Source organism: Alligator mississippiensis, chromosome 15, assembly GCF_030867095.1.
Source record: "Alligator mississippiensis isolate rAllMis1 chromosome 15, rAllMis1, whole genome shotgun sequence".
Taxonomy (NCBI): Eukaryota; Metazoa; Chordata; order Crocodylia; family Alligatoridae; genus Alligator; species Alligator mississippiensis.
The window spans coordinates 22,890,489-22,902,725 of record NC_081838.1 but is presented as its reverse complement, the minus strand read 5'-3'; the positions used below and the strand labels follow the sequence as shown (position 1 = coordinate 22,902,725).

At 57.2% G+C, this 12,237-nt stretch overlaps 1 protein-coding gene across 4 annotated transcripts in view; it reads left to right on the top strand.

Annotated features, from left to right (window-relative positions):
• Positions 1–6,719: 6,719 nt before the first annotated feature.
• CADM3 (cell adhesion molecule 3) overlaps positions 6,720–12,237 on the top strand; it is a 45,819-nt gene continuing 40,301 nt past the window's right edge. For 2 of the 4 annotated variants that reach the window (XM_059718984.1, XM_059718982.1), the window contains exon 1: positions 6,724–6,928. In XM_059718984.1, the coding sequence (XP_059574967.1) occupies positions 6,853–6,928 (76 nt within the window). In that variant the 5' untranslated portion in view covers positions 6,724–6,852. Of the gene's footprint in view, positions 6,929–12,237 lie in introns of all 4 variants that reach the window. The other 2 variants (XM_059718981.1, XM_059718983.1) reach the window with 2 other exon arrangements.

Below are 12,237 nucleotides of genomic sequence, written 5' to 3'. Positions count from 1 at the left end.
GGATTAGCAGTTGTCAGAAAACCCAGAGGACTGGGATCACTGGCCCAGGAGGCCTTTCCAGCCCTGTGCTGCTGAGACAGAAGGTGCGATGAAATGGTCCATTTGCATGGTGGCGCGCTGCTAATTGTGGCATCCTGCTTTTGTATGAGGTTACAAGGTTTTGTATAAGTCTCTTAATGATTTGGAAAGCGGGGTGTATCGCACAGAGGCAAAATTGCAAATGACACCACATTATTAGGTTAGTCAAGAACAGAAGGGACCGCGAGGAATGTCAGTCACATAAATAAGTGAAGTGAATGGGCAACATCACAAAGACAGCTCAGTGGAGACTTCTGCTAAAAACAAACAAAATGATGGAAAGAATTGAGTAAGGGCTGGGGAGAAGAACAGAAAATAGTATGAGGCCTTGAAATCAATCAGCGGTGTGGCCTCAGGTGGACAATGTGTACGATGCTGGTCACCCCATCTTAGAAAGGACAGGGTAGTGTTAGAGGGGTTCCAGTAAGAGCAATATGAATGATTGGGGCCCGTGAAAAGGTCTCACAGGAAGAGAGATTGAAAAGATTGGGATTGTTATCATAGAGCAGATATAAAGAAGGGGGTTGTGATAAAGGAACATCAAATACTGGTTGGTCTAGAGAAGATAAATGGGGGCATCTACTCTCCTCATCCCCTAACCCAAGAACAAGGAAATAGCCCACTTGATTGAAGGCTGGAAATTGGAAACCTATGCAAGGAAATGCTTTTTCAGATAAGATATGACTGAACTGTGGAACTCATTGTCACAGGAGAGCATCGAGGCCAAGTGCTCAGCGCAGCTCGGGAAGAGATTGGACATTATATGGGTAAGAGGAAGATCCAGAGTGAGACCTGTTATTGCTAACCCACATTATAATAGACACTTTAACCCTCCTATCTCAGGGCTCAAGCCAGGACATACCTGGTAGAGGCTGTGGGGGAATATAACATAGGAAAGATTGTACCATGTCTTCTCCTGCCAGGGCTGACATCTCTCTGTTGCATCTCACCCTGGGCCCTGGGAGACAGTGCATTGGGTGAGATGGGTCTTGGTCTGAGCTACTCTGCCAACCCTCTGTTTCTAAACCACCAGAGCAGTACAAGCAAGAGGGATTCAGGGTGCTCATCTTTCATTTGGGGTGCTGCATGGTAGGCAACACAGCTGAGAGGGGGCACCCTGACTGGCACCAGGCCAAGAGGACGCTGTGACTAGTGCTGCCAGATCAGAATACTTTCTGTAAATGAAGTGTAGGACTTGGCAAACAGGTGCCCTACGGTGCAAGGCTGGAGACCGTCCTGTCTGAAAGGTGAAGGTGGAATAATCTTGCAGGAGAGCTGTCCTCCTCTTGGCACTGTAGCTGCCTGGGAATAGTGCTTGGAGAGAGCAGAATAAATAGCTTCCTCTGAGTGCCTTTGCTCTTGTGCATTTACCCCAGGAAGGCCAGGTGTCCGATCCTCTCTCAGGCATGGGTGGAAGCATGCATCTCTGCAGAGGTGCCTCAGGTTTGCCAGGGCCAGGCATGGTGAGAATCCTGTCAGCAGAGGCCGTGTCAGAGGAGGATGCTGGAATCTCTTGGGCTATTTACTGCTGTTTGTTATGTTCTTTTCCCAGTGACAGCAGATGCTCTCGAGCTGAATCACCGGGGTTTGTTGTGGCGAGCTCTGCCTCAGCACCTGCTGGACGCCAAAGAGTTCTGCCTGCTTACTGCCTCCAGAGCCCACCTGCCCCTGGCAGGCTGAGTCACAGCCATGAAAGTCTGGGGAGCCGACGGGGAGGGCCGGGCTGGGCGGCTTCCACGAGTATGGACACAGCCCTGCCTGGGCAGCAGGGGCAGGTCAGGGAGCCTCTCTGCAAAGGGCTCAATGGAGCCACCTGCAAGGGACAAGACAGGGTTAAAATGCCTCAGGGAGCAAATGACCCCCCAGCTCTGTGCAGGGCGCTAGGTATTCTGGCCTGGCTGAGCAGGCCTGGGGATGTACTTGGGCTCTTCTGAGACAAACAGCCCCTACAGTGGTGCTGCTCTTCTCAAACAGAAGCCCTACATGGTCCTTCCAGAGAGCCACGTGTCCACCCTGTGCCTGTGACATGCATGGGCACACTAATGCCCTGTATCCAACAGTGAGAATACCCCTGGCAGAAAACCATGTTTTCCACTAGGGTTGTGCGAAGCTTTGGGTGCTGATTTGATTTGGGGGAGATTCGGGCCGATTTGGTGGCCAAATCTCTGAATCTGAATTGAATCAGGAGACTAATTAAAAGGTCCAAATTGATTTGAAGCTCTTCAAATCGATTCGGAAAAGATTCAGAGAGCTTAGGCGATTCGAGCAGTCCCTGCTCTTTGCAGCAGGGAGCTGGACCCAGACTCCATACTGGTAAGTAGGAGGTAGGGGAGGGGGAGCTGGAGGAGGGGAGAGGGGACCATGGTGGGGGGCCTGCCAGGCCCCATCCCCTGCTTGCTCCCCCAGTCCCCACAAGCACCCCCTGACCCCCGCCTGCCCTCCCAGCTCCCCCATGGCTGCCCCGCCTGGCCCACCTCCTCATATGACAGGCACTGCACATAGAGACCCTTGCCTCATAGAGACAGCACCTTAGAAGCCTTGTGTGTGACCATGTCTGGGAGCACTGGACTGAGAAGAGGCGTGGCTCACCATGACTTCACAGCCAGAGTGAATGGGGACAAGCCATGGGCAGCACTGGAAACCCAGCCCTCTTCAAACACCTTACAAACAGGACTGTAGGTAAGTGTATGGCAACACCCGAAATAACTAATCTTCTGACTCATGATAACCACCTCTTTGTCAGCCTTTCCCACAGAGGCCTGACCAACAGAGACACCCCTCTGACTGGGCTCCTGACTTGTAGGGACCCCAACACACAGCAACAACAATTTCATGGACACCCTTTCCTAGAGATGGACTGACAGCGATGTCCTTTTTCTGGAGATGCCCAAACCTCAGAGATCCTGTGTCTCCACTGTAGGGATAACCCCACACAGAGAATGTGTAGAATTTCAGTATTGCTTTCATAAAAAAACACCCTGCTGCCTCAGTTTACCCACTCACTTTGGATTGTGCAATCCTAACATTGAAGGGGTTAATTTTTCCTTTGAAGCAGGTGATGGAGGAGTCATCAGGTGAGCAACAGGCCTGTCTGGGATGGCATGAGTGAACCCTCAAGGACTGCCAACGTGAATGGAGTTAACTGCCTGGAAGACAATGGAAGACGAAGGACTAGACATCCACTTTTAATATCAGTAACTGTCAGCCAAGGGAAGCAGCAGATGTGGAACCAGTGCTGCTACAACTGGAAACTTCCCGAGGACGAGAGTAATAGGTCCCAGAGGCTATGCCTTGGAGAAGCAGACAGAGCTGCCAACATAGACGTGCGCACAAACTTCGATTTTCCATTCTAAACTAAGGCCCCTAATGCTGAAAGGTGACTAAGGTTAACTGAGGGATGTCAGCATGTGTCAAAAAGACAACCTTTTACAGAAGCAGTGTGGTGCCCCTGCTTTACCTGTGGCAGGCTCAGGTGTTATGTCTGGTGTTGTGACAGGGTTGACAGTAATTTTACCAGGAGTTTAGTTGATGGATTTGTACAGGATAGTTTGGACATGGCTGATCCTTCCTCAGGCAGGGATTGGACTAGTTGTACCCTCGGGAGGTCCGTTCCAGCCCCGCTGCTCTAGGCATGGGTGACTGGTGCTGCCTTAGTTGGTGGGGGGCGGGGGGCACATACCCCCCCCCCCCCAGTGACCAGTTAGCGACCGGGAGGGGGAGGGGGTCCCCTCATGGCCGATTGCTGCACTCACTTCTGGGAGCGCCATGGCGCTCTACTCCTCGGGCAGCACTTGCAGAGGGGGTACTGGCGCTTCCGCCTGCCCCCCCAGCCCATTGCCTAAGTGGCAAGTGCGGCTGGTCAGGGGGTACACTGGCATGTTCAGGGTGCATGTGCACCCCTGTGCATCCCCTACGCATTGCCACTGGCTCTAGGATTCTGCAACTATCCCGTGTCCCCCAGAAAGCCTGTGGACTACACAGCAGCAAAGAGCCAAAGGGGGCCAGCATCCTTGGCCAGGTCCAAATTGTTTTGTCCGAACCTGCACAGGCCTTAGGCAGATGCCCAAGTCACAAAACACAATCCAGATTGACCGCACTCCAACAGCCACAACAGCACCCCTTCTCCCCCAACTATGACCTAAAAAGCTTCTTTGGCTCCTGGGCTTACTACAGGCTTCTGACAATGCTCAGAAATGACCTTACACCTGCCCAACCCCTCCACCAGGTACCCCCAGGACAGGCCTTGCACCCACTTGCGCTGACAGCACCGATTTCAGCACACACAGTCCCTGCCATTCTGGGGTGATGGCATCCAAGTCAAATCAAGTCAGTCCTGAGGGCCACTCCGACCATGGGGTCACCTTAGATACTGTAACAACTCTCCTCCACTCCTCCCGGTGCTTGGGTAGCTTTGTATATTCTGCCAGTTGAAGCTGCGCCCAGTCCTTGATCTTGGTTCCCTAGCTCTTCTTGGATCTAACTCTTTTCTCTTTCCCTCCACAGCGCCCTGTATGATCGCGTTGGTAAGGGTGTCCAGCCTACTCGTGATGTGTCCAAACCACTGCAGCTTCCTTCCTTGTGCAGCCTCCCACAACAGTTCATAGGTTCCAATATCTAGACTGATTTGCTGCTTGACAGACTCATTGGTCCAGTGCTCAGTGTGCGATGGCACCCACCTGTTGTAAAATAGCCTTGTGGTTGGAGCACTCCTCCAGGAATTGGCATGGGCTCTAGACTGTCCGCAGCCAGAGGAGATCCTAGCATATCTCCTGGTTTTTCCCAGGGCAGGGCACTGTCTAACCACCCCTACCCCACCTGCACTTAGGTCTGGGCTGCTGTGCAGCCCCAGAGGGCAGGATTCATGAGAAGAGCAGGCAAGAGGGATACTGACTGTAGTCCCATGCAGAGGGGACACCTGAGGGCATGCCCAGAGCTTGCTGCACAGCATAGAGCCACAACAGCGCCCAGCACCAGGAGAGATCTGCTTCATGGGCTGGCGCCCCAGCTCAGTGGCACCCTGCACTCCCTGACTTTTCCAATCAGAGACTACAGGCAGCAGGAACCACTTGCAGCCCAGGGGCTCCCAAATGCAAGGGACCCTGATCCATGGAGACACCTGCTTCACCAACACCCACTCACAAAGCCACCGACCACACGGAGACCCTGCCAGCAGAGGGGTCTCACTCTTGAAGTCTCTCCTCACCCCACCCCGGTCACAGACGCACCTCACAGAAATGCCCGTCTCATGGGAAGCCTGCCCAACAGGGTCTTCCTTCTCCAGCAGATGCCCACACCCACAGAGACCCCAGCCCACCAATGGCCTGCCTCACTGTCACCCTAACCCACAGTGACCCCACTTCGAGAGGCCTCAGCTCACAGAGATCCCCACCACAGACAGCAACGCACCCCTTGCAGCAGCACCTCCGCGCCAAGTCCTGCCTCCCCAGGAAGCCCTAACGCACAGACCCCCATTTGCAGTTTGGTGGTGTAGCTAGGGGTGGGCTGTACAGGGGGAGCTGGAATCTGCCGTCCCCCCACCTCCACCTTCCACCCTGTGGCCCCAGAAACCAGGCGTGGCACTAGGTGGAAGGGAGGGCAGAGCAGCAGGGGTTGGGGCTGGGGCTGGTATGGGGCAGAGGCTTGCTGGCAGAGGAAGCTGCCACTGCTGCTGTAGCGGGGGGCGCTGGGTAACCCCCACCTCCTTATTTTTGCTGCAGAATTTTGGCTTTAAATCCCTGCTCCACACACGCTGGCGGCAGCTTCTTGACGCCCACAGCAGCAGCTTGCCCTCCCGTGCCTCTGCTGCAGGGCCACTGACACCAGGGCGTGGACTCGCAGACTAGCCCAGACACCCCCAGCCCAGAGAGGCAGGACACAGTTATATGTCCGCCTGCCTTAGAGACCTGACCCGGCCTCGCTGTGATCCTAACCGCCCCCTGCCCAGCCACGCTCCCCATCCCGCAGACACCTGGGACACCCTGCTGTACACAGAAGCCCCCCGTCCACGGGGCCCGCACACACCGCACCTCAGAGACACCACTGCGCAGATGTGGCGGGCAGATGTGGCAACCTGCAAGCGCTGAAACCTCAGAGACCCCCGGCCCAGCGAGACCCGTCTCTGCAGAGACCGTCTGGTCCAGGGGCTTTGCATAGAGACCTGGGGCGAGTCCTCCCATCGGGCCCTCGCCGAGATACCACCCCGCACCTCACAGACCAACCCAAACACCCGCAGCCGGAGAAGCAGGGCGCAGGCATGCTGCACCCACGGCTCTGCCCCTTTGCTGCCAGGGGAGACCCTGTGCCCTGGTCCCCGGGGGAGGGAGCGGGCGGCCGGGCGGGGGTGCTGGGGGATAAGGATGGGTCCGTGCCCAGCTGCCCCCGGGGCGCTGGCGGGGTGCTGGGCGGGGGTCAGCCCCGAGCCCCTCGACGGGCATCCCGAGGGAGGTCGCCTCTCGCAGCACCGCACCGCACCGCTCCCCATCCCGGTCCCGCGGGGCGCAGCCCGGACCGCACCACGGCGCAGGGGGGGGGGGGGAGGCGGGGGCGGAGGAGGCAGGACGCGGCACCCCCCGCCCCCCGCCGCCCCGCCCCGCTCCCCCCGCCGTCGCGGATGGTGCGGTCCAAGCGCTATTTAGTCCGCGCTCCTGCCGCAGCCCCGGCTTCGGGCGCTGGAGCATCCTCGCCCGCCGCGCCGCGCCCTGCGCCGCACCCGCATCGCATCGCCGCGCACCGCATCACCCCGCACCGCACCGCCCGGGAGGCCGCGGAGCCACCATGCTGCGCCCCGCCTGCAGCCTGCTCGTCCTCCTGGGCTGCTTCGTGGCCAGCAGGGGAAACCTCTCCCACGACGGTGAGCGGGCGCGGGCGCGGGCGCGGGCGGGGCGGGGCGGGGGCGAGCGCTGCCCTGCAGCGGGAGGCAGCGCCGCTATGTAGGTCAGCGCCGCGGGAGGGGCCGGGCCGGGCCGGGCGTGGCCGCCTCCAGCCGTCGGGTGCCCGGCGATGCGCCGCAGGGAGTGGCCGGGGTCCCTCCCCGCCTGCCCCAAGGTCACCCGGCTCCGGCTCTGCCCCTGCCCCCGGGGCGCGGCGCCGCCTCCATGGCCGGGAGCGGCCGAGAGCGACCCGCCGGGCAGTGCCACTCGCAGCCCGTCTGCCCTTTTGTCTCCGCCTGCCTCTCTCCGGAGCCTGGCGCTAGGGTGCTGCGCTCGGCCGGGCTTGGGGCGCTCTGCAGCCCGGGTTGGAGGAGGCAGCCCCGGTCCGTCGGCTCCTCCCAGAGAAAGCCGTGTCTCGTATTGTCCAAGGAGCTCATAAATCCTCCCAGCACTTGATATACAGATTGTTTATTATGCAGGAGGCATGGAGCTGCTCGGTAGCTTCATAACCCTTGAGACAAAGGGTGTTTACCCATGATATATAACGCCGGGCCGAGCGCTGCCTGACAAAACAGCCTTTAATGAAGTGCCACAGAGCAAATATAATTTTGGGAAGGACTCGTACGTGGCAGGAGCTCATTTTCCATCACTGTTCTGCTGCAGGGTGAAGCCATAGGCGAGCAGCACTGGGCAGGCTCGGAACAGGTGGGCAGATGCTCGCAGCCTTGGCGGTGCCGGCGAGGTGGGCATGGTTGGTGCCGTGTAGGTAGATGCTGGGGCTGATCAGAAGAAGAAGGCAACTGCGTTGAGTCAGGACGTCGCTGCTTTGGAGTGGGGGTCGCAGATCTCTGAGCCAGAAAGGAGCGCGATGATCTGATTGTGGTCCTGCGGGGCCTGGATTTGACCCAGTGGTACTGGTCCAGCAACTTGCGATGGGACTAGCGTGTGGTGGGTGCTCGCATCCGAGAGCATCGTGTGTTGCCAGCTCAGGTTTCGGGATCCCTTGGGCTAGGTCTGCTGCTGCGTTTCATCCAGTTGGGTCCTAAACGAGCTCCTCCCTCCGTGTGCAGGGCAGGTGCTAGCACCGAGAGGAAGAGGGAGCCGTGTGCCAGAGCCATGTCACTGCCAGATTTCATGGCACAGGAAGAAAATGTGAAAATATTTACTGGGGTAAAATTGTCTTCAAGCTGGAGGGACTCGTAGAGTGAGACAATGAAAGAGGAATTATTGCATCCCTGAGGCGGGAGTGGGGAGGATGAGAAACCTGAGCCAGGATTTCCTGACTGGCACGGTGTAGATGGTCAAGGAGAAGCAGCTCTGCCTGTTGAGCTAAGGACGAATCCCCATCGGCCTTTCACAGGAGGGAAGCTCCTATCTAGCATCTCATCTCAAGCTAGAGGATGGCAGCATTACGGGAGGCAATGTGGTACATGGCCACACCCAGCCCGAAGCCCTAGAACGGCACCATCCCCGGGCTAGTCTGTGAGTGCTGGGGGCTGTCATGCCTAGTGTGGCTGTGTCATGGCATCTCAAGGCGAGGTCCCATGGGGATGCCTGATATTGCCTTTGTTGTGATTCTGTATCAAAATGGCTGTGCAAAGTGTTGCCTTCCTGTGCCTCAACGCAGAGTGACAGAACTGTAGCCCAGGCAGGATGGAGACATTTCCCAACTAGTTTGCAAAGATGCAGGTGTGCTTGGGTTGCAGATCTCTGTGTAGATCCGGGGCTGGTGGAATGAGGCATGGCAGACCGGCCCTGGGGCTGCTCTGGTGATACGGATCAAGAGGAAGAATTGCTGTGACCAGTGTCTCCTTTAGTCTGTGGTCCGCAAGCCAAGCATAAACATGCAACCAAAATGTAGATGTGGTGCCAGAAGCTCTGTGCAAGCCAGTCAGAAACATTGACCGTGCTGAGAACTGCTGGCTGAGAAACCCCTCCGAAGGAAGTGCCAGGCTGCTGTGCCTTCAGTGGGCGGATAGCATGAGAGACTGCAGGAATGTTCTCCTCTGTCATTTGTCCTGAAAACCTGCTGCTCAGCCCAGGCAGGGGGCCCTGACACTGTCATCTTGGCACAAGGGCTGTGCTGGCAGTTGTGCTGAGGAACGTGCCCCCCCTCCCGTGATGAGACCAGGGTAGAGTTGCCCAGCTGGTGCCTCCCCTTGGAAAGCGTCTACTTCTTCACCACAAAGGTGCCTTCTAGGGCCTAGAACATCGTAGTGTTTTGTCTGTAATGGGGCTGTAATGACCAGCGGGCAGCTGGGCTCTGGGCAGAGCTGTGGTGCACCATAGTTTAGTCTGTGCACTTGGCTGACTAATGGCTGAGATCAGCACATTTCTGTGTTTGGGCTGGGACTTTATTTGTGCATGGCAGGGGAGAGTCTCGCTGCCAGGCTTATTTTAGAGGCAGAGTTCGTTGCACACTCAGCCTGGGGAGCATGTCCCCGCCTAGCAAACTGCTGCAGTTGAAAGAGTCAAAGAGCAGCTAGTTATCTAGAGAAAGCCTTGAGCACTGGACATACTGCATCAACTTGGGAATTGGCAGGAGTGGTGCCTTTGGCTGCTTACAGGTTTTGTTGTGTGGCCTTGGGGAAAATCAGGGACTTCTGTCTATCAAGATCTCCAATTGTGAAAGGGAGGGTATGGACAGAAAACACACTTCTAATAGCTACGATTTATACTGGTTTGCTGCAGGTCACGCTAAACCAAGGCAGCTGTTTGTATCTGTCCACTCCTATAGTGAAACAAATGGAGATAAACCATGGGAACTTTAAATCTGCTTAATTTGGCTCTAAGGTTACAGCCGTTTAACTCCAGTCATACCCAGCCACAAGCAGGCAGATGATGCAGCTCCATCGGCCCTCCTGATGTGCATTCCTGAGCAGTGCGTCCGCTGTCAGGCAAGCTATCTGGCAGCTTGCAGTCTGCTGGGTCAGCCTGGGGTCTGTCAGCCCAGATTGCGCTGGGGGGAGCGGGGATCTGATGTGCAGGACTTGTGCCGATGGAGTGAACAACGATCAGCACAGCAACTGCTGCTTTCACTGGAGCCCCTGGTGCCTTGGGGGGGCTGCCAGGCAGATCCCTTGGGCAGGGCAGGGCTGGGCCAGCAGTGGCACATGCACCCTGTCACGCTGCTGAGAACTACCCTGCCTGGCTGAGATGTGAAGAACCGAGTACACACTGGGAGGTGTGCAGTCCTTGCCAGCACTCCTCAGGCATGGGGAATGGCACACTGCGTACATGTGCGATGGCGCCTGCTGACTTCACAGGCATCAGGAAGGCTTGGCAGATGCTGCCAACTTGTTCCAGTGCCAGCACATGCCCCTGTCACCTTCCCCTGGATGGGGAAGCTGTGACATCCCTGATGAGCTTGTGCCATCCAGCAAGAGAAGGAGGAGGAGGTGCGTGAGGTGCAGCCTTTATGAATCACTTAAAACAAAAATAAACCTCCTCGGCTAGCTTTGGTGACTGCCTGAGGGGACGTGGGTCCTTCCAGGAAGGCCAGGAGGCTGTGGATGTTCTCCTGCACTGCCGGAGAATGGCACGTCCACCCGGGCAGGGCAGGCTCCACCGGAAGCAGCAGAGTAGCTGGAATTGGGAGCATGTAAACTGGCCACTCAGCGGTCTGGCAGGATGCATTAGGATCAGCAAGCAATGCCGGATGCAGCACAATGCCTGAGCCCGGGGCGCTGGAGGGCTCCCAGCACATGTGCAAATTGAAGGGGGGTTGCAGTGCCACAAAGGCCTGCTGGAGAGTTGCCTTCCCTGACTCTCCCACAGGAACTGGCTCACCCTGAGCAAAGGCTTCTAGGGGTGGCACCTGCTGGAAACTACTGTGGGAACAGAAGAGATGGGCTGCCTGGCTGCATTTGCCAGGCAAAAGCTAAGTAGCCCCTTGCTACACCCTGACACCTGCTTCTTGCCCATTGTGGATGTGGCTAGGTGGTGATGGAGAGCTCCTGCCCCTGGGATGCAGAATGTAGCGCAGGCTGGCTCTTCCTTTAGCATCAGCAGAAGTAGCCTAGAAGCATCAGGGCTTGCAAAACACAGCTCTGCCTAGTCCTGCCATATGTCCCCTCCCCTCCGCCCCAGCCCCAGCAGCCTCTCTTCAGCCTGGAACTCCCTCTCACTAGCTGAGGTGCCCTTTCTCTTCTAATAGCTGCTTCCTGCCCTCTCCAGGACACTCCCAGGGCCTGCCCCTCTGACCCACACCAGCACCTGTGTGCCTTGCTGCACCTCGCCCACTTTTGCAAGCTGGCCCTTGCAGGGATAGCTCTGTCTATGCCTTCCTATGCAGCAGGGGCTGAAGGAGCTGATTTTTCACTCCTGTGGCAAAGGCCCTGCTGGAAGAACTGCTTTGTTTGAACACGTCTCAGCAAGGTTTTGTTCTGAGCAGTGCTCAGACATCTGGTGTCTTTGCGCTGCTGGGTCAGTGCAGCTAGAGCCATCTGGTCTGCCATTTGTTTCTCTGACCTGTGCCAGGAGACCCCAGGGGATCTGCCACTTTGGGCATGGAGGGGTGCCACTTGCTCCCATTCTCACCCCATGTCCATTGCTCCCTAGGAAGGCCTGAGCTGGCAAGAGGCCCACATGGCCTCGTGGGTGGGCCCCTCTGGCCTGGCAGTGTAATCCAAGGGACTGTCCTTGCACTGTGGAACAGCCTCTCTGTGCTCTCTGCTGCTGCTTCTGCTGTGAGAGGGATGGGGGAGAAAGCTTTTGCTCCCCCCCCCCCTCCCATTTTTGAAGAGCCTTCGAGCAAACCCTCTCCTTCCAGCGCTGAGGCAGCTCTACCTTCCTGAGACAGAAGTTGCTTTTTAATATTCTTGTGGTGCCTGGAAGCCCTGCAGGGATGTGGCCCAGCTGTGCTTGGTGCTGCACAAACATGGAAGGAGGCTGAAAGGTTCTCGCTTGCCCGAGACCTTGTCCCCTGGTCAAAGGGTGATTGGGGGGGGAGGTGGCGGGGCCAACACTGCGCTGCGTGTGGTTCCAGCTGCACGTGGCACTCCAAGCCACTACACAAACAACCCATACGCACAATAGGAAAGAGGAGGCCATGGCTGGCAGCTGGAGGGCAAGGGATGAATGTGCCCCAACTACTTCAAAGAGCAACGCCATGTAATGTGTAGCCCTGCCTGTGAGCAGCTGGTCCCCCAGGCCTGGAGTGGCTTTGGGATTTTACCTGGGGGAGCCAGGCAGCCTGACCCACTCCATGCCAAAAGCCAGGCTCTGCTCATGGCAGAGGGGACGGCTCTTCTCAGTGAGGCAGGCATCACCGTCCTGTCACGGGTGCCTT